A 22,398-nucleotide genomic window follows, 5' to 3' on the forward strand; every position below is an offset into this window, starting at 1 on the left:
ATTTTACATCAAATGTACAGCACCAGAAGGAACTTGTGGCGTATGCACTTGCAAAATGGAAAAAAATTAGTATGACTTTCATCTTAAGCCATCTTTCAATACATATATTCCCCCCCCCCCCCACTTAGTTCCTTTTCCTGTTCATGATGCAATACAGGCAATTACTTCCTTTATTTGAGCAGTAGGAGAGAGTGCTTATTCATTCTCTCCCTGTATGTCTCACGTGACACTTCCCATTCTTGAAAAGGCTGAACTGAAGGGAGGGTGAGAGCTCCTCCCAGGACTGAGAGCCCTTGTTTTAGAGACTCCCTGCCCTGTGGTTTCTATAACAAGGCAGTATGATCCCTGGCATCCTGGACAGATGTCCAAAACCAATAACCAGCTTCTCACTCCTGGTACTGCTGACCTCTCCAAAATGGACAAATTTATTACTGTTTTTAGCTAAGAAGTTTCTAAGATTACAACTTTTCAAATCACTAGCATTAGTTCACCTGTAGTTTAAGCACGTTGATGTTACCTTTGCTCTGACTGCCATCTACCAGACATCACCAGAATATGACAGGCTGTGTTTTATCTTCCCCAGAACAGATCTAGAGAGCTTTCAGTTGGGGGAAAATGGGTAGGAGAGAGGTGAGGACTGAGGCAGACTGTGCGACAAAAAATGTTGGTGAAAGCCTTTGATATGTTTTACCTTGTTTTTGGTTTTTTTTTTTTTTTTAATTTGTTCTGTTGTGTGTGGCTGATTTTTCACAGGTCAAGACCTTCTTTACTGGAGTATTTAAGTTATCTCCTCAATTTTATGAGCATCATAGCAGGGCCTTGCAGCAATTACAAGGACTATATCGCCTTCATTGAAGGCAGGCATGTGCACATGAAACTGTTAGAAGTGAACTGGAAGCAGAAGGGTTATGACAGACTTCCTGATCCTTCTCCAACTGTAAGTTTTAAAATGACAAAGATTGATTGCAGGGGGCAGGAAAGTACAGCTTTGTACACCATTCTCATAATTAAAAGCTAAGAAGAAAAACCAGTTTTGGGTTATCTTGCCAGTAAAGGTTACAGTGAGTTTTTTCTGCCAGTGGCTGCTGTTTTTATCACAAGGTCAGGCGTGAAGGGGCTGGCGAATTTGCCAAATGGGTTTGGCATGCAAAAAGGGTCAGCTGTTAATGGGTGTCCTTTGTGCAGCAATGGGAATGGGCTGCAGGTTCTGACAGTGATAAGTTGCAGCTCAGCACCAAACAGAGAGGAAATGTCAGAAAAACAAAAAAAAGTCAAATCTCCCCCATAGTGTGCAGGGGATGTTAGAAGTACGTGAACAACTGCTAATCAGAAAATGTAGCCTGTCCAGGTGCTTTGCAAGAGTACACTTTACACACTTTAAGATGACTCAAGAGGTGATTTTTTTCACATAGTTTTAACACTAATCTGGTTTTCTTTTTTTTTAATATTGCTTAAAACATTCTTGGAAAATAGTCTTTATGTAAAGCAGTATAGTGTAGCATGAGGTTCAGATTTCTCTTATCTTAAGGTGACACTGAAAGTGTAACTTTGTGAATGTGTGCAAAATGTCTCCTCTGAAGTTGAGCATGAACTTTTGTGTAATGATTCCTGTTGCACACAGTTGTCTTTCTACTGACCCTAGTGGCGCTAGTTCTGATTTACATTACTTTGACTGAGGTCAGAAGAAGGCCTATATTGTGGAGGATGCAAATTAGGAGAGAGTATTAAAATCTGCATAAAAAATAATTTCACATTACTTTATTCCAGAATTTGGAGAATATATGAAAATAGATCAAAAGTCAAAAGGATAAAAAAATACATGGTTGTCTTAATATAACATTTCATGTTTATTAGCCTTTTGAGAACATGAGTCAATTTTTACATGTATCCAAGTGCCAGATTCCTTTTTAATTACAGCTAGATCAAGAAGGGTTTACCCATGGTGTGTATTTGTAAACAAGCTTTGAAGTACTGCAGTGATTGTCAAAAATGGTGTGTAGGAAGCTAGGGAGCTGGAATAGAACCTGTGGCAGAGCACATACCCTGTATCGTGGGTACAAGCGTGCTGTAACAACACAACGCTTTGTGGATAAGTGATTTTTTAGCAAGTCTTCTGGGTGGTAGCTGGGTAGTACCTACTCTTGCACAGAATATCAGTGATTTTTGCTTCCGGAGGAATCCAGTCTTTAGTTCCAGGAGGGGACAGTACATTTAGAGAAGATTTCTGCTTTCCACTGTAGGGCTTGGTTTGCTTCCTTTCCCATTTTAGAATCTTCACACACTGATGTAGAGTCTGTCATGAAGTTCCTCACAGATTTTGACTTGTGATTGTCCTACCTATCTACAGGTAGTTCAATAAACCAAATCAAACTAGAGCTGTGACTCTGGCCTTCTCTTGGTCACCTCTTCTAAATTAATTAGTATCAACTTTGTCACTGGTAACTTTTATGATTCTTGAAGCCCATTGTTTTTGTATGTCATGAGCACTGCCTTGTTCTTCCCCTTAAGCAAATGTTTCTAATGCATGTTTCATTGTTTGTGCTTTTTAGGGAGCAGTGATGTACAAGCTGTGTATCACACTAGTATCTCTCATTTTATTCTTGACACTTACCAAGAACTTTCCTATGGCATATATTATTGATAACGAATTTCTTGATAAAACTCCCTTCTTGTCAAGACTTGGTTACCTGTACATTGTAACACAGGCAGCAAAACCAAAGTATTACTTTGCATGGACGTTGGGTAAGTCTGGCTACATTATGTACTTTTGTGTGCAGCAAATAAGTTCCTAAATGGGGGAGGAGGTCTGAAAGCTGGGATGGGGGGAAATAAAATTGTCCCTAGACCAGTAGTTCATGTGGGAGATGTGTTCCTTTAGGCAGTGGGCCCTGTGCTTGTTGGGGGGCTGATGCTAGCTTTGCCTCTAAAGCACTGTGGGGTCCTGTATACACCTTGGCTTTGAGCAGTCCAGAGAAAAGACTGGAGAACTGTGGGGAGCAAAGGAAGTGTTGGGAAGGACCAGAATGTCTGCAAGGAAAAGGGAGAGGAAAAGTAACTGAAGAGGGGAGCAAATTTTTTTAAGAGCCAGTCAGACTGACTGGTAGTCAAAATAATATTTTTGCATTTTACCTTCATCTTTTACAAGTCATGTTTCACCATCTGTGTGTGAGGACTCAAGCCCTTCAGGCCAAGCTGAAAATCTCCTGGATTTTTTTGCTAGTATTACAAGATATTGTGTGTAGGGCAGATCTTGGAAGTCCAGCAAGGAATGCACATACCTTGAGGCTGAGCAGGGTGACACTGAGCTGGAAATAGCCAGGGAGATTCATTGCAAGGCTGTGATTAAACTGCTGGGAATAAAACTGTCAGATTCAGGGAAGGCAGCCAGGACTGGCTTGTGTGGGATGGGAAAGGCTTTGAGATAAAGAATGGCTTGCTCACAAACTTACTTTTGTGGGATCCAATGTTAAATTGTTGCCTCCATTTTTTCTGGCTTTATAGTTAACTGGAAGGCCATTATTAAAGAGATAAACTGAACTTGCATTTGTGACAAGAGCAGGCTGCAGAGGCTTTAGAAACATCTTACAAATGAGGCAGTTAGCAGAAAAGTATGCATTGCATAGTGGAGGGTGAGGCCTCATCTATTCACATCCCAAATCCAGGCAGCAGAACTGCAGGCACTTTATCCTTTTTTTATCCTTTCCCAGTTTTGCTCCCGGTGGCACGGCCCAGGGCATTACAAAAGCCCTGCTGAAACGGGCCGAGAAACGCTTCCTGTCCTCAGGACAGGGCAGCACGCCATTGTGTGGGAGGGAGCTGCACCGCCCAGATCCACGGCAAGGAAATTCGGCTTCTCGCTGGGATAGTTCTGGGAACACGGCTGCAGACCGAACTCCTAGCTGTCACTGAAAGCACTTTGGGTCCCAGTGCCCCCAAGCAAGGAGCTGTGAAAGCCATGCACAGCCCGAGCTGCTCCAGTCTGCAGGAAAGGAAGCTCTGCGGAGCTGGAGGGGATTCGTGCTCCTGAGCAGCTTGAGGGCGCACACTTGTGACTTTCCTGTGCCTCGCCCCGTGCTCTGCAGACAGCAGACTGGGAAGCAAAAGGCCAAGGGGGATGCTATATGATTATTGCTCATCCCGTGACTCCTGCTTTATTGGTTTTGGCCGAGAAACACTAATTATTGGGCCCCTGCTACCCTTGGAGCAAGGAGGAGCAAATCCAGGAGTGCACTGCTCTGGGTTATGTGCAGCTCCAGTCTCTGAGACTGGGCAGGATCCTCTGGGCCAGCTTCAGGCAGGGTTGTTGTTCATTGTTTGAGTGTTTTTTAAACAGGGAGAAAATTAAAACATGGAGAGCTTTCTTTTCATCAATAAAATCTCTCTCATTTAGGAAAGTGGAAAACAAAACAGAAAGTTTCAGGTTAGAGAAGGTTGCTTGTTTATTTATTTATTGTTACTCTTGTTGCTTATAATTAGGTTTCCTCCCTAGTTTTGTGCACTAGGGCTTCTCCATGAGTTTGTGCCTGTACTCACAGCATTTACAAAGTGAAATCTTGGGGAAGAAATGCTGACCTTTTTAAGGAATAACCAGGCTTGTATTTTGTAAATGACCTGGAAGGAAAAGCCTAACCAGTATTTGTGCTTCCCTTTTTTTTGCAATGATCCTCAGTGTTGGCTGCAACACTAGTGATCTGGAGACAATAATGAATTCTCCCTTCTGTTTTCTTAGTACTCCAAGTAGGTATTTCTAGCAGAGGCACGTTGAAATCAGAATCTTGAGACCCAATGATGAGGTGACTCCCAGGCACCAAGAGTGCATCAGTGTGTAATGCCTGCTCTTATCCAAGATTTACTTAGTTTAAGGTAGCTACATGTGTAACTGAAGTTACTCAATATTTGGTTCATAGAGATATTGAGGCACTTTATGAGGCACTCGGCAAGAGGATTAGCAAAAGGCTTTGTCTGTAGAATTCTGAATGACAGTCTTAATTAACATAGCCTTGTTGGAACTCTTAATGGAAATAATAAGCATGTCTTTGAGATATTAAGGTTTTTTTGAATTCTGGAAAATGCTGTGACATCCAGGTGCCCTTTTGAGAAAATTGCTCATTCAGTTTATGGTAATATCTGTCTCAGATGAATAATAAAGGCCAAATAATAGGAAAAGTGATTTATATTAGTTGTTTTTTTATTATTTTATTTCTTCTGCAAAAGGAGTAGCTAGTCTTTCCTCTTGAGGAAATTACTCTTGTGTAGCCTTATAGTAATGCCCTTTTGCAAAGAAGAAGCTTCTCCTAGGAAGAGAGGTTGCTAAATCCTACAAAACTGTCTTGAATGTTTGTTTAGTGCCATACTGACTTGTAAGAAAACATGTCTCTTCCAGCAGTCTGATTTTGACCTGTTTTGCTTTGACATTGCAGCAGATGCAGTCAACAATGCAGCTGGTTATGGATTCAGTGGAGTTGATGAGAAAGGCAATTTCCGCTGGGACCTGTTGTCCAATTTGAATATCTGGAACATTGAGGTGAGATAAAGGAGTGGCTGCATTGGCATAATTATACAGAAATGGGCATGGTAATGGGTAAGGGCTTTACTGGAAGGAAATCTATGCTACCAGGCTGCTCCTCTTTAGCACAAAGAGGTTTTGTATTTTATCTGTTGGACAAATAAAATGCATCTGTCTCACAGGCTACCTCATGCTCTGTATTCAGGTTGTATTTAGAAATAGTTTCGTGAGGGCTAAAAATAATGATATCAGATATTTAATAAAGGAGCAGTCAATTACTGTAGATTGAGGCTGAGCTCAGTGGGTCAGTAAATTGTTCGCAGCTATGATTCTTCACCATCTGTGGTGTGTTCTGTTTATTTACTTCTAACAATCTTTCACTTTTGTAGCCCAGTTGAGATGAGTGGTGGTAGTGAAAGAGGCTGCCACCAGTGGCACAGACATGTGCAAGGGCTGAACTGCCTCTGGTACGTGGAGAAAAGCAAGGGTAGGAGACATAACAGGTACAAACCAAGCAACCGGAGTGGGAGCTGACAGGGGCACACAGAGCTTAGACGGGTGCTGGTCTGGAACACCCTTGCTCAAAACAGCTCTCACTCCTTCCTTGTGACTGCTGCATACTTTTAAGATCCATTAGCCTTTTGAAAACTTCGTGTTTGTGTCTCTAGTGCAAAAGATGGCCCATATAATTTGTTTGCCCTGAAGAATATTTTGAGAGTGCCAGTGAGATGTGGAAATATTTGTGTGTCTGCGACTGCTTTCTAAAGGCTTCTTTTATGGAAAGAGGAGAAGCTTCCCTCTGTAATTCTCTAGTTGTGATTTTAAAAGTAATCACAGATAAAAATAAGTTGATTGCTTTATTGCTGAACAATCTGTGACTAAGTGAATGTACTGTAATAAGTCTTCTCAAAAATGAAATAACCCTTGTAATTCTTCCTTGAAGATGCCAAAATTGAAAGGCTCATTATACATTCCCTGTTTTTCAACATTCTTTCTCTTTTTCTCTTTTAACCATGATTAATCCTCAGTGTAGTCCTTGATGAGTACAGGATACACAGCCCAGAAATGCTTTACACTTCTTGATGACAGCAACACCCTAGATACCACTCTGAGATCTTGAATCTATATCTGATTCAGTTTTGGGGCAGGAGATGATTCCTTGATGGGCTGAGGCAGCTTCTGTTTGAAGCAGGAAAGTAAAATGCAGCCAGTACTCTTCAGTCAAGCCAAATGGAGGAGCCTTTGCTCCTCTCTACCCACTGAACTGATGGTCTCTCAAAGCTTACTTCCTTTATAGGTCACATGGGCAACAGAGATCAGAAATTGTTTCAAGAGCATAAAATAGGGTGTTGTCTGATTTTTTTCATGTTTGCAATGAGAAAAAGAGAGGCTATGGAGCTATGGAGACCATGGCTTTGGCTAAGCCTTGAACCATCACTTTATGTGCCAACAGCAATGCTGGCAGTTGAAGTGTGATTGTATGGTCTATACAGATACAGTCTATATTTTCAGCAGGTATAGCCACCTGCATATGTAAAATTACCTCAGAGCTGGCAACTTGAGTGCTAAATGTGACTATCTGATCTGTAGAGAAGATAAGCACATGGAAGGGGTTGTGTGGGCCTTAAAACATGACAGGGGCTAAGCCCACGTGGGGGACTTGAAAGCCTTGGCAGCATGCTTGTTTTGACAGCCAGCAATTACTTCCTCTCTTGGTAATGTAACAGGGGAACTTAAAGGAGGCCAAAAGAGAGTGACAATATTAGTTGGAAGAGAAACTGTGTTTTTCTTGGCTTCTCGTGGTGCAGTAATTCAATTAAAATGTGGCAGTGCTGCATTGGGAATTGTTAATCATTTTAACTCTTTAAATGCAGAGGATGAAATGCTAGCTTTAGGGATTCTGCATGGAAGTGCAAAGATATCTGCCCATTCCCCTTGGTAGCCCTTACCCTTAATCCATTTTTTCAGTCATTTTTTCCATCCCTTCCCTTCAGCTGATATGGCATAATATTGTGGTGTCACTGAATCATGTTCCCACTTGGCCAGGGTGTCCTTGGATGTTTCTGCCAGCAGGCGAGGGACCAAGGTGGAGTTGGGAGAGGAAGTTGATCAGCAGTAGGGGAACTGATGCTGAACAATAGAGTCCAGCAGTCCCCTAAAGCTGGGGGAGCTCAGAGGAGGAGGTATGGGTGGTTCTCTCAGGATACTGGAGTCCACTCTGGTTTCTCAAGCTTACCAGTGGGCCAAGAATTGGCTTGTAAATTTAGTCCTAATTTTTTTGCCCATATTTTTCAGTCTTCCCCCTTCCTTCTCTAAATAGTAATAATAAAAATAATAATAAATGTTTGGGTTTTTTAAAATAACACTTTGTTTTAGTACCACTATAGGGAAGTCCAGATTACATAATGGGTGGCAAGATATCTCTTCCAGAAATAAAGCTGTTTATGAAGAGAAAGGAAGGCCAAGCATATAAAACAAGAAAGCTTCTCAGATTGCCCATTATTTGAAAAGTAACCAAACACTGTATTTAATTATATGAGACAAAGTGAGATTTTAGAGCAAGTGCCAAGTGTTAGCAGTGAGCCATCAGCCTATTTAATGTCCCTCCTAAGTCGTATTAGTATAATGATGGATTGTGGCACAGTCATCATAAAAGTTAGCTGCTAGAATTAATATTTTCCATGTACCTCCTCGCTAATTTAAATTGCAAGTAGTATTTTACAGGCTTCATTGCTAACATTTCATGTGAGCTTCTTTTTTAGACTGCAACAAGTTTTAAAATGTACATTGAAAACTGGAACATTCAGACAGCTGCCTGGCTGAAACGGTAAGAGTAATGAAACAGTTATGTGCTTGTGAGATCCAAAAGCTCTCCATGGCATGGAAAAACGCTGCTTGGTAGCTCTCCTAAATGTAAAGCTTCTTGTTCTTCCTTTGTTTCCTGTGTCAGTAATAGTTGGTGCAATACAAGGGTATTTGGTGCTGTAAAGTTTCATTGCTGCAAGTGTGAAATGCTCCTATTTTATATATGAGCAGCAAAGTCATAAACAAACTGTTCAAAACTTCCATAATAGAAAGCAATAGCATTTTGTTGTTTCCCTCCATTAACTTTCCTGTACTGTTTTGCTTTGCTGTGTTATGTTCCCCACACTGAGGTAAGTCTTGCTGTGTCACTGGGATCCAGAAATTCAATTCAGAGCCCCAGTGTAGTCTAGTTTGGAGTTACCCTAAGATGCTTGCCAGGCAGTCCTTGTTTAGGATATGGGGAAGATACTTATAGCACTGACAGGATCTGATTTTAACCTTTGACTGTTAAGGCAAGTATTATAAATACTAGCATAAGTCCAAATTTTGTAGATTGGACTGTGTCTCATTACTCATTTCATTTTCTGGTGTGATTAAAGCTCAGCATACAGTTGACATAGTGTCTGAAATGCAGACACAGATTTATTGTAGTTGTTGTAACTAAATCTATACATCTTAAAAGTCAATATCTACTATTTTTCATTATTCAAATGGTTCCTGGTAAAAAAATTATCTTGACTTGTTTCTGTGGAGCACAGCATTTTATTTAAACTTCAGATAGCCAAATAGACTGGGTGTTGTTTTCTTGAACTGTTATCCTTGCATCTCGGGAGTAAGATTTTTGCTGCTAAAGTTAGCTGGAATCCCCTGTTTTGCAATAGTTTACGGCACTCCCTGTTGTTCCCAGCATCTGCCAGATAACTGTGCCTAAAAATACCTCTCTTCACTAGAGTGAAGGGTGGGGTCACATCTATTTGTCTTTCAACTTGCTCTTGATCTGTCATCACAGTTTGGAAGGGTAACGTATGATTCCAGATAGAGATGTAAAGGTGAACAAAGTCTTGCCTGCCCTTTTTTCCATTATTGATTTAAATGCTTTGAGCACCAGAAATATTTGTACCGGCACTATTTGGGAACTCATTTGCATATAAGTCTGCTTCCTCATTCCATTTAAACCTCCATTTAAACGGAGAGTGTCTCATGCCCTAGTGTGTGACTAAACCAAGATAAGACAGCTAACAAAACAAACTGAGACCTTAGAAACAGAAGGATTTCGAGCACAGTGGCCACTGTTCAACCTCTTCTGTTTTGTTTTCATTTTTGCAGTGTCTGCTATGACAGAGCTCCTTGGTACCCTACGGCTTTAACATTTATCCTGTCGGCCCTGTGGCATGGTATCTATCCTGGATATTATTTTACGTTTCTCACTGGAATCCTTATCACACTCGCAGCCAGAGCAGTATGTACATTTCATTGTTCTCTTCTAAGGCTAGACACTATCCAGCTGTCAGCTGGTCAAGCACATGGTCAAGCAGCTTGTCCCTGCTGTGAGCCCTCTTTCATGCCTTTGCGGGCTTGATGCTCACTGAAACTCTGTTCTGTATTGATGCTAATTGCAAAGTACCCAGCAGTTATAACCAACACCAATTCTGATGCACTGCAGTTGCTGACTGTCAGAGGAAATGTTGCTTGAGGATGTATAGTTAGGGGTGCCACCAGCTGTGTCCATGCATTCAAATGAGCTTGGGATTCAAGGTCCTGTGGGATTCCAGACTTCTGCTGGGTCATGTTTCCTGTATGCTGGCTTGTAATTAACTCTGGGCCCAGTCTTGCACAAGGACGCTGCTGTGGGTTGAATATTAGCTGAAACTTGAACAATTTGTGTGGATGCAATTGATGCAGTAAAATGGTCTGTGTGTTTATGGGCCTCATTTTGTATACAGTCACCAAAGACAGAACAGGGTTCATGTCTCACTGTTGTTAAATTTATCACTGTTGATCTTTCCTGCTGAACCAGACACTTGTGCAGGGCTGGGAAGCACCACTGTTGTCTTTTGTAGATGACTATGGATAAATAACCAGGTTAATCTGAAAGGAGAATTAAACTAGTGACCAGTATTAACCACTATTGCTAGAGCAGGTCGCTTTGCCTCTCATTTATGAGGATTTCACAGATGTGAAACTAACTTTAAATCTCTAGAGAATGGCACACACTTGTAGGTATAAGCACTTACTTGTTCATTTGAAGTAACTTTGATTTACTGTTGATAACCAGTAAGAAATGAAAGTCAGGAGGGAGGAACAGGTTCCCTCCCAAAAAATATTGTACCAGACATCCAGAATGAGAGAGTCTGCACCTGTGGTTATGATAGAACAAACTGGGGGCCACTTCTGTCTGCCACTGGTTGACTGTGAGATCTTGAAAATGCCAGTCTGTACACATCTGTATTCCTGCTCCCAGTGCTTTGTAACTGATGAATAAACCTTCCTGTGATAACTAATGCTGATGGTAAACAGAGTCATGCACTGCTGTGTGTCTGTGTGGCTTTGCCCAAGAAATGTTTATATAATTTTCTGCTTACTTTTCCTTGGCCTGCAGATAAGGAACAACTGCAGACATTACTTCCTCTCGCCAGTGCCTCTGAAGATAGCCTACGACGTGGTTACCTGGGCGGTCACTCAGCTGGCTGTGTGCTACACGGTCGCACCATTCGTCATGCTGGCTGTGGAGCCCACCATAAAGTTCTACAAGTGAGTCCTCTGCCCTTGATTTTACTCTCCAGGGTGCCAGGGACTTTTGTTAAATAACCCAAACCACACTGAAAGGCAGTTAGCATTTTATCAAATTTTAAAGCAGCACAGACAGGATGCTTGCTAAAGTACAAGAGGTGACTTTTGCACTCCTGTAACGTAATGAGATTATAACAATGCCAAGGCAGAGCACTTTGGTTGTTCTTCTCATTCTATGTCCTTACATGACATTTCATATACTGGGTTTCCATTTCCAAAACAGTTGGGCCTCAACCACTAGCAGTAGCCAAGGCTGAAGAGGTTAAGAATAATGTGAGTTGGCATTAGGAAGGAGGTGCTGAGCAAAGACCAGGCTTCCAGCTGTTCAATGCGTATAAGGGGAGGTGTGATGGAGCAGCAGGAGATGTGGAGGGCTCCTGGCAGAGCATTGCTCCTTGAAATCAGTGTGCTTTCATTACAAAAGTATGCTTCTCTTATTACAAAGGGAGTATTTCCCTAGATTCCTTAAAAATAAGAAAACACTGGTGTTGCAGAGCACATTGAATGTCCTCTAATAAAACCAAGCTGGAATAGAAAAATTGAGAAAATAAGTAGAAAAGGGAAACAGGACTACATGGCTTTACTCTTCTTTCATTTAGAGTCAATATAGAGACAATATAGAGTAACAGCTTTTGGTTCAGAAGAAAGTAAATTCCCTCCACCAACATAAAAGACACAAAGCTGCTAGTCAAGATAGCTGCTGTCTGTTTGCAGGAGGCTGAATTTCAACATTTTCTATTCCTGTTTCTTGAAACATTTGATTTCAACACAGAAAACTTATGATGGAGTAAAAATTTCTCCAGATGTTTCTTAGCTTCATTTCTTAATAATTTTGCCCTGGTGACTTTTGCCCTGGTTAACTTTGAACATAGTTAACATTTGAACTTAGAGACTCGTAAGCAAGAAAATGTTATGCTTTTGGACTAGGGCATGAATTTTTGGAGCACTTCACACCACAAGCAGTGGTCTTAAGCACCTTACAAGGATATTAAAAACTATGGTAAGAAGCATAGATGAGACCACAGAAATGTGCATTGCTATGTTTAACAGCTGGACCACACTGGTCCCAGTCACCATCTTCCCCAAGCTGCCAGAACCTCATCTATTTGGTTAAAAAAAAATTGGAAATTTTTTATTTCTCTTTGAACTAGTGTATACTGAATTATTTGAAATAAAAATATTTGATGTTTAGAAACATACCAAATACAGATACCTCTGAGCAGTTACCTTCAAAAATGCAAGCCTTCTGTAAACGTCATTACCTGACCTTCTCCAGTTAAAAGCTGAGTGTTTTGATTTATTTCAGACTCAGCACTTTGGTTGAATTTATTTCTTTCTGTCACTTTTTAAAATTCTTTTTGAACCATGAGTGATATTTCTTCACAACTTGGCCTTGTAAATTCTAATATTAGAAGAGAGATGAGCTGAATAAATCTGGGGTTGAATTAGATGGGTTTATCTGAGCTGTCAGACTTTGGATTCTAGGGTTTGCTGATGGTTGCCTTGCCCCATTATCATCCACAGCAGCATTTTCATCCATGCCAGCAGACATCATATTCCAAGACTGTGTGAAATTCAAGGGTATATTTTTGTGCTTTCTAGGTCAGGTTCATACATTCTGCATTCATTCCTTAGCACTAAATTCTTTATATTTGGGCTGCAGAATTCCTGTTTTTCCCAACAAAAATATAATATTCTTTCTGCTTTTGTTCCCAGGTCTGTGTATTTTCACATGCACATTCTAAGCATCCTGGTGTTGCTCCTGTTACCAGTCAGACCTCAAACCCACTCTGTAAGAAGGGCTCAGAATCAGGCCATGCTGAACTCTATTAAAAACAAAGACAAATGATGCCTCCAAAGAAAACTGCCAGCATTGGGAAATCAATCTGTTGAATAGTAAACAAAAAAAAGGAAGAAAAACTGGTTGCAGGAGGATCAATGTACAAGACAAGTGGCATTTCTCTTGGCTATCTTAAAATCTTACTGGAGAGGGCAGAGAAGAGCCTGAATGACTGTAATTCAGATTATTCTAGATAATGGAGATTTTACAGGCAACGTTTACAGGCTCATGGGGCATTCAATTTTTATAATAAATATTTTTATGAAGTGTTTTTATATATTTAAACTTTTTCACAGAGAGGCATTTTTTCTCTTTTACAGAAATACACAACTATTAATCAACAAATAAATCTTGTGATTTGAGAGAGGGACAGAAAGCAGCTAGTAAATGTTAGACCAGCTGCCTGATAGCCTGGTGGTGTGGGCAGCTGTCAGGGGAAACTTTTCATCTCTTGGTTGTGGAGAGAGATGGTGCAAGTAAAATACTACAGGCATGGGGTTGCTCAAGGTGCTGGCACTAACTCGTGCCCCAGCAGGGGAAGGGGGAGCGGGGCTTTCCCCGGAAAAGCGCGGAGCAGGGACTGCAGCCTGAGCTGGGCAGCAAAGGTACTTCACATCCTTCACTGTGACACCTACTGGTGATGAGGGCAAGACAAGTCCCTTGGGATTCGGTGTCTGGGAGCAGTGATAACTGGCTAAGCCAAAATTTAAAGCCAAGTAAAAGAAAAACAAAAGACAAAAGGGGGAACTCAAATCTAGAGTAAAAGAAGGGACATACAGCCTGTGGTCTGTAGAGTTGTGCTTCTCTAATGACACAGCTGGTGCTCATTGCTACATCAGCCTTACTTTGTAGTCTTAGTGATGCAGCACTTCCTTTTTGGTATCAAAATGCAAGAGGAGCCATATAGGGTTAGTGTTTTAAAACCTGCAGTTATGGGTTAAATCTGAAAAAGCTTTCTAGTGGATCAAACTGTTTTACTCAAAAACATCCCATCTTAAGGAGGGGTTACATTCCAGCAGATAACACTAATAGGAAACCTGAACAGTAATTATCACTGTCATAATAAATCATTCTCTACAAAATATTGTGATCACCACAAGAGTCAAGACTGAGTCCTTGTGTGATCTTGACATCTGACTTAACTGTTGATGCAAGTTTCTCTGCTTGTAAAGTCCTTGACTTACAGGGATGTTTTGAGGCTTGATTCCTAAGCGCTTGTTGTGCATTGAGATAACCTGCTGCAAAATGCTGTATCAGGGTTTTTTATAGTTTTTTTTCTTAAATCCACTTAACCCAGTAAAATAGACTGGTACCACACATCAAAACCAACTGAAGCATTTTTTAAAATCTTTTCCAGGAATGTTTTTATCAGGATTTTGTAGAAGCAGTTCCCTCAATGTATTGGTATTACTTTATCGACATTTAAATAGTGTGTGACTACGGAAAGAACCCGCTGTTTACTGCATTCTGATTTTTGTGTCAGATTAAAGTTTTGCAGAATCTTCATGTTTTGAGAAGAAACAAATCAGTGAAACCAACACAGTTCCAAAAAAATTGATTTTTTTTCATTGATGGGAATTTTTTGTCCCATGACCACATTATGATTTAGAACATAGCTCATGGAAGAGTTTATTTGCTAATTTATTTTAAAGGGCAAGATGGGATTAAAAGATTGATCTGAATAAACAATTTGCTTTGTGTCACTGCCTGGCATTATTGATCACTAACGTCTAATGTGAAAAATGGCTGAATGGGTGGGTGAAATCACACTTCTGAGGGGAGATGTTCAGGTCTGCTGGATTTTACAGCAGCTGAGCTTTCCGTCCTGCTCCTGCTGGAACAGAGACAAGGTGACCCCTGTCTGTTTTCATGGCAGCTTTGCCCTTAACTTGGCTGGTCTTTTTTGTCATGGTGTGTGTGTTCTCCTTGTGGCACCAGCCTCAGTTGCATTTTGGGCATCTAATGCTTCCCTTGAGGTCTGATTGTGCCATTCCTATATCCTGTGGGAGGGAACCAGGGCACATCCCCAGAAAGGGATGGGGAGTTGGGTGCTGCTGGCCCTGGAATCCTGTGGGCTGAAGCCAGTCTGCAATTGCCTCTCAGAAAAAAAAGAAGCAGTGTGAGCTCTGCCAGAGCCAGCAAAATTCGCATCAATTTTGCCAACGCTGGGTTTTGGCAAAAGTGAGGAAGGCAAATGTTCCCAGCAGGTTGGCCTTAGCACCTGCTTTGGAAAAAGAGTGCTCTCAAAGGGGTTTGGGGGTCTGTACCTCCTGCTCTGTGCCTGAGATCTGCCTGCACAGCTTGTGCCCTGTTCTGCAGTTCTTCCTGAGCTGTGCTTCCATACCTGAGCTTCAAGAGAAGCCAGGTATGACCAGAGGGGTTTCTCTTCTAGTGTTTCCCCAGGTGAAACTTGCTTATATGTAATGCCATTGACTTATGTTGTAGTTTCAGCTCCTATAATGTCATGAATTAGTCTGGGCTAGTGAGAAAACTGTTACTCTCCTGTCATGTTATCTTCTCAGTCTGAACCTCTCCCTGAAAACAGGAGCCCTGGGAGTCAAAGACAGCCAGTCATACAGATTTAGTGTCACATGTTACATGAGCCAAAATTGAAACTGGCTTTTTGAAACATGGCATTTGCAGGGAAACTTGGTGGTTGAATTAGTCTTAAAGCTGGGTGGAAAAGAAGAAAATTACCTAAAATCTTTGCTGTACTATGTTATTATGGACTAGGCAGCAAACCTAGCCAAATGTGGCAGTCCTGCAAAGCTAACACAGAGTGGATATAAGTGGCTGTAAAAAACTCCTTTGAAAAAAACAGGCTGTTAGCTTTGAGGTTACCTTGATCAATCTGTTGTGTTGAGCCTTCCTCTCCTTTTCTTCTTCTCAGGGGGATGATATTTTGTTTTATAGAAAGACTGCAAACAGATGCTACTCTTTAGAGGAGACTCGTGCTAGTAATGTGCATCTACTTTGCACAGGAGTATGTAATTCAAAGAGCCAAAGTAGAGATTTAGGTTAGAAAAAGATGATGTCAGGAACTTGAATTCTGGTAATTCTAGTGTAATTTGAGAGTGTGTTTCAGTGATCAAAATACATGGTGGTGATTACCAACATGTTATTAGTTTCTAATCTCTCTCTGGGTTCTTAGTGCTGCAAAAAACTCAAGAGCATCTAGAGAGATTCTGAAGAGAGCAACAATCTTGATGGCTTGTAAGAAAGAAATACAGGACTATCACACAGAAATGAGAAAGGTAGATTGTACTGGATGGACAAAGGCTGAGTTTAAATATGACAATACCAAAAAGACACCACCACCATTACCCTCTTGGATTGAAGGCATATTCTAGCTGCTGTTTTTCAGCATATTTTGATTTTTCTAAACTAGAAGTTGAGATGCACTTTGAAGAGAAAACTGAATAAAGAATAAAACTTCATTTCAACTCAACTATGGGTCTGGTATTGAAAGAAGCAAGTGTTCAGCAATTTCTTCAGTGAACTGAATGCACAATTTACATTTTTACTGTCCTGTAAGCTGTCCCCCGTCCTAAATACATTACTGCATGTCCACTTGGAGCTTGCCAAGCAATGGAGGCAGCACAGAAGTGGGATACAAGGTGGGCAGATATTTTTTTCTCCCTGTTTGGCTGCTCTGTTTTGTATGCAAACATTGCACATAGCTGGGATATTTGTGTCACTTAAAATGAAGTAGGTGGGTGAGAAAGCTGTAGAGTTTTACTCTGTTGGTAGGTGTTTGCATAAAGCTGCAAACTTACCTCTCTACACATGTAAAAGCAGGCCCAGCAATCCTGATCTGGATTTTGTAGAAATACAAGTTGAAATCCCAACATCCAAGGAAGTTTAGGGGCAAAATTCGTATCAGTGAGGTTAGTGACTCATGTTTAAACCCTTTGTCTTCTTATCCCTGAACTGAGGACTTCAGAAAAATTATCTACTGGCTGCAGAATAAATAAAAACTTGTCTTTAATATATAATATATAAGCCCCATAGTCCACCTGCTGTGGACAGAGGGAGAGCATGTGTGTCTCCTCATCCTTGCCCAAGAAGAAGTGCCATGCATGGCTGCATATGGAAATATCAGCTCTCCTTTGAGGTGCCGTTCTCTTTCCTGATGCCACAGAGCTGATGCAGTTCAGCTCTCAGGGGCTGGAGGCATTGCACAGCGACACAGAATGGGAAGCCTTGCCTGACATCTCAGCATGAGCGCGAGTGCTCAGTGTGCGCTGTAAAATCGCCTCCTTTTGTGCGCCATCCGCCTGCTGCTCCCTTTCTTCCCGCAGATGACAGCAATGATATGCATGAAGGGTTTGCGTTTGTGCTGCCCAGACGTGAAGTGGCAGCGCGTTTACTCACATCCATTTACGAGTGGTGCCCTCTGTGGGCGAGCACTCGAGAGAAGATTCTCCTCTTGTGCCGAGCAGGGAACACTGCAAAGGCAAAGGTTTGGCAGCAGCCCAGACGCCCAAAGTGCCAGGCAGCTGGTGGGTTTTAGGTCTGTGATAACACAGGTGTGCTGCACAGGAGAATGGGAGAAATGGAAGACCTTAGATAAACTGGGGGAAACCTCTATTATTACAGGAGGAAACGCTGCTTTCCTATAAGAAATGATGTTTGTATGCCTTAAGAACTTGTGGCATGCTTTCATTCTGCTAACTCAAATATGGTCTTTAGAAGGGGCGCACAGGATGAGGGTATATCAGCTCTGAGAAGTGCCCTGACAGTGCCCTTGGGACCCAATTTATTGTCCATCCATAGAAGAGCTCTGAAAGTGAGACCCCAGGCTTGCCTGAAGGCTGTTCTGCTGCAGCGTGGCTCCCTGTGCACCCGGATGAGGGGCTGTGCAGCTGGCCTCTGAAGCCCTGGCATCAATGGCAGGCAGCTGATCCAGGAGCATGCCATGCTCACAGTCAGTTTTCCTGATCCTTCTCTCAGATGCTGTACAGGTAAATACTGTGCCTACCAATACTTAGAAAAGTGTGGAACACATCGAGGCCAAGCCAGTCATGGTGGAACAGGATGAAGAGAAATGCTGCCACAGCCCAGACATGCTATGCAACCCTTGTCTTGTCCAGGGATGGAAACACCTCTTCATCAGAAACATCTTCAGACGGTGACATTGCCACTGCTCTGAGACAAATGGGTTTCCTATTTGTTCACACTTATGCTTGCCTTGATGCCTTCTGTATTAGTGCACTTTAGTTTTTCTGCTTTAATTTTTAATTTGTGTTTGAGAAAGATGGTATTTTGTGGCCATTTTGGATCTGATCAGGCTGAAACACCACTAAGGGAAACCTTAAAAGAAGTGAGTAACATGACTATTGGAAGAGATAATGTGAACACGTTCCAATTGATTTACATGTGTGTTACTCTGATATGTTTTGGGGTTTTTTCCCCCCCAAGGACCCTTAAATGACACCTTCCAGAGTGGAGCAGATGGTGCATTTTCCCTGGGAGATGTCTTGGGAACCAGCTTAGACAAAAACCGTCCATTTCTGACACCCAGAGGCCCCCTGGCTGGCCTGGTGAGTGGCTGCCCAGGACACTTTGGGGTAGTGGGGGGTGCCATGTATTTCCTCCTTATCTCCACTCTGGGAACAGGTGTGTGATCCACAGCATGCGTGACAGAGAATTGCAACTGCAGCCGTCAGCGTGTAAATCAGGGTGCAGGGGCCCTCGGGTGTGTGAAATAAGGGGCAATCCTCAACCAAATAAGTGCATAGGTGGGGACTGGAGGCTTAGAGAGATTCTGACAATTGACTGTGAGCAGGCAGCTCATGCCACAAGAAGAAGAAAAGGCAAGTTTTCCCAGTGCCAGCCTATGGCTTCATGTGCGCCCTGCCAGGGATGGTGGCAAGGTTTGTCTGCTCTTTTGGAGGGCTCCATGTTGGACCCAGGACTCGCAGGGCTGGACACAACCCCCATGGAAATGACTGTCTGCCACAGCATAGCTGAAGGACGTGGGTGGCACTGAGGGACAGACTGCAGCCCCATGAGCTGCTCTGCTTTCGGGGTATGAGTCTGTGCCTGGACATTTTGGCTCCTGGCCTAGACTCTCCCATGTTCCTCCCACTCCAAGGAAATCAAGACATGCTCTTGAAATATGAAATGTCATCAAGAATCTTTAGTGTCTTTATATTTGCCTTCTGATCTTGGCGCCTTTGAAGCCTGTGCATCCAAGCTGCTCCCAGCTGCCAAGGCCAGAGAGGCATTTGGAAAGCGCAGCTGTCAATAAGGCCATTTCCACGCTGCACCCCGTCCCCCGGTGTGTTCTGTAAATGATGTAAAGCCACGATGATGTGCGCGGAGCTCTCCTCTCTCCTTCCTGCCCAGAGTTTCAGCTGGCAGGAGTGGCAGTGGCACAAGTGCCCAGAGGATGGGAAGTGGCATTACTGGCGGCTTTCAGAGAGCTGGCTTCTGCGGAGTGGGTTTGTTTGCAGCCAGCGCGTGGTCCCAGCGGCACGATATGGGCCTTCCTCAATTAGACTTCTTGACTGATGGCCAGTTTAATGAGCCCATGTACAGAGGGTCATTCAACATGGCAATTATACCTATAAATCTATTTGCAGCAGGGCTCGAATAACCTTTTGCGCACAGTTCTCCATAAAATGACTGTCTGATTAATTAACATTAATTTATCCACTGTGTGTAACCAGATGCAGTCTGTATGAAAGCCTCTGCTCTGATGTGCAGGGCACTGTGTGAACTGGGAGGATTTGAGGATGGAATTGCTCTGATGTTGTTTAAAGACTCTCTTTTAGATTTTTTTCCCCCCTTCTTTCTTCATCTCTCCCTCTCTCTCTGGTCCCAGTTGATTAACATTCCAGGGCAGCATCATATAACAGGGGGCAAAATTCAATTAATTGAATATGAAATATTTATAACCCTACTCTATGTGTCTATCAGAGAAGGGTCCTTAATAGATCTTCTCATTAGCATGGACTGGTGACTCACTTCTCTGCTTTCACAGTCATTTGGAATTAAAATCCAATTAATCTAATGTCCCTGTGAATATTATTAAACTATTTGAAAAACTGCATAGAAGAGATATGAGGCAGGGGGTGAGGGGCTAAGAGAAGAAGAGGGAATATGTCTTGAGCTCATGAAGATTCATTTCTTCTCTGTTAAACACGTAGTCTGGAAAGACTAATTCCCTGTTTTCTGGAAAGTGGATAGCTAATTCTGAATATCAAAAGCCTGAGAATAGAAAAATATCTTGCTTTCTACAAGCAGAACTGTGTCGTCTTTGAGCAGGCAAAAATACATCCTTACATCCTCCTGCCTTTCAGGTTGCTCCACTTCTTGGGTGCCTGAAGCAATGGACAGATTTACACAAGGTATTCAGACCCCAGGAGATAACTGTGGGGCTCGTGCCTGGCTCTTCAGCAGTGCTCAGCTGTGGGGCTTGCTCTGTGGCCAGAGACCCCAGTCGCCTGCCCGGAGGACAGGAGGGCACTGTATGTCCTTCCTGACCCTTGGAGAGAATTTCCCCTCCTATGGGATGGGGAGTGTGAGGAGAGGCAGGGTGATACCATTCCAGCAGGGAGTGAAAATAGTCAGGGCACGTAGAGCCCTGGGCTGGGAGGCACTCCTGGACTGCCTCATACGGATGTAGCCTAGAGGACTATTTAATTGTTAAATATCTCTCTCTCTTCAGTGGCTAGGGCACTGACCTGAAACTCAGTGAGGAGGGATGTTAACTGTGAATTTCACATGCAAACCTTGAGCAGGAGGCAAGTTTCTAAATTGAATATTCCCCTAATGGGAATGACTTGAGGACAAAATCCTTTAATGGCTCAAAGGAATTCAGAGACTGCTGCAAGAAAGTGCAAGTCAGGAGATAAATATTTCTGAGCTGGAAGAATATTCTGGATATCCAGATTAAAAAAAAAAAATCCCTTCTCTGTTTTAAAAACAACAAAATAAAGAATCTAGCCACAAAGTTTGTTCTGGTTTTGTTTGCTTGCTTTTGGTTTAGGGGAAGGGCCTATTCCTTTGAACATTACCCCCTTCTTTTTTTTCCCTTTCTGTTAGAAGCTTAGTCCAAACATTATCACAGAACATATATACACATTAGGATACAATATACATTTGACATGTTCATGTCTTTATGAAGCCTTATAAAGCCGGAGTGTAGAGAAACCAAACATACTTCCCCTGTCACAGAGATACAAATCATGCAAATGTCCTCTGCTCTGGACTTGATGTAGCAAATAAAAATTGGTGAATATATGTGTCTTTAATTTACTCAGGGGAAGTTATACCTAACATGCCCCTTTGCCCATTGTTGTAAACCTACATGCCACCGAGGTATGTTTAAATTTCTCAATGTACTAGTAGTGAAAATCTCACAAGCAGTTTCATTTGCTGCTCATCTGCACCGAGGGCCTGAAGACAGACCTGGCAGAAACATATTCTCATCCACGGTAAACCTGAGCAAGACACCTCTTAATTCAAGCCACAGCTTTTCAGAGAGCAGGAACCAAGAATTGATATCTTAACCCTCTTCACTCTGGAGAAACCACAGCACCTGAAGTGTGGTGGCACCTCACAGGACAAACCTCAAACGCCCTGAGAGTGCAGTGTTGGTCAGCTGAAAGCTGGTGCTACGGCCAAAAGCTGCTGGTTGGCCTTGGTGACATTACATACCTGCTTTGTATGCCTGTCTTTCAATCCTCGTTCATTTATTGCTGCTGACTCGCTATGATGGATATACAGAAGTGACTGAATCTGAACTACAGGCTTAAAATGTTATTATCTAAGGCTCTAATTTGGTTTGCTTTTGATATTAGAAGAGACTGATTATGGCAAAACTCTGGAGCACAATCAAATTAAGAGAAGGAACAAGTTTTTCTTTTCTATAACTCTGCTTTTTCTGCAGTTTGTCAGTGGATGTTGTCCCCAGTTTATTCTTATTGTCTCTACCATCCTAGCCAGAGATAAATGTGGTAGCTCTTCTCAGTGATTTCCCTCTCCCTTTGTCTGCTGTTTATGGTCTCTGTCCTAGCTTAGGCTCCAAGCCCCAGTGGTCAGGGACAAATGGTGTTGATTGCTCCTTTCCCTGGGAGCTTTGCAGCAGGAAAATAAAGAGAAAGGCAACAGAAAGTGCACTTGTTCTGTGCTGTGAAGATTGCACTCCCGCTTTGTGCTGGTATAAAATGACTGTTGCTGATGAAGGGCAGTGGAAAATCAAATCTCTGGGTCTTTTTTCTCAATCTTTTGTGGCTCCCCTGCACACTTCAGGCGCTGTATTAATGATTATAATTTCTTCCACATTGCCACTTTTTCTGTGAGCTTCCTTTGAGCAGTGTTTCCTGTTTTGTGCTCTCTTCCAGCAGGCTCCAGCTTTTCTGGAAGTGGCTGCCTGAGCTCTTTCCCAGAGCGAGGGTATGCCAACCAGTGCATCAATCTACTTTTGTTTTCATTATGCCAGCTTCCT

At 42.3% G+C, this 22,398-nt stretch overlaps 1 protein-coding gene across 2 annotated transcripts in view; it reads left to right on the plus strand.

The window, feature by feature from the left end:
- MBOAT1 (membrane bound glycerophospholipid O-acyltransferase 1) overlaps positions 1-14,644 on the plus strand; it is a 57,446-nt gene extending 42,802 nt beyond the window's left edge. For both annotated transcript variants that reach the window (XM_074542868.1, XM_074542874.1), the window contains 7 exons: positions 754-937; positions 2,550-2,742; positions 5,421-5,524; positions 8,269-8,333; positions 9,638-9,770; positions 10,911-11,062; positions 12,818-14,644. In XM_074542868.1, coding sequence (XP_074398969.1) covers positions 754-937; positions 2,550-2,742; positions 5,421-5,524; positions 8,269-8,333; positions 9,638-9,770; positions 10,911-11,062; positions 12,818-12,950 — 964 coding nt within the window. In that variant the 3' untranslated portion in view covers positions 12,951-14,644. The remainder of the gene's footprint in view (positions 1-753; positions 938-2,549; positions 2,743-5,420; positions 5,525-8,268; positions 8,334-9,637; positions 9,771-10,910; positions 11,063-12,817) is intronic.
- Positions 14,645-22,398: the final 7,754 nt, after the last annotated feature.

This window comes from Zonotrichia albicollis, chromosome 1 (assembly GCF_047830755.1).
Source record: "Zonotrichia albicollis isolate bZonAlb1 chromosome 1, bZonAlb1.hap1, whole genome shotgun sequence".
Classification (NCBI taxonomy): Eukaryota; Metazoa; Chordata; class Aves; order Passeriformes; family Passerellidae; genus Zonotrichia; species Zonotrichia albicollis.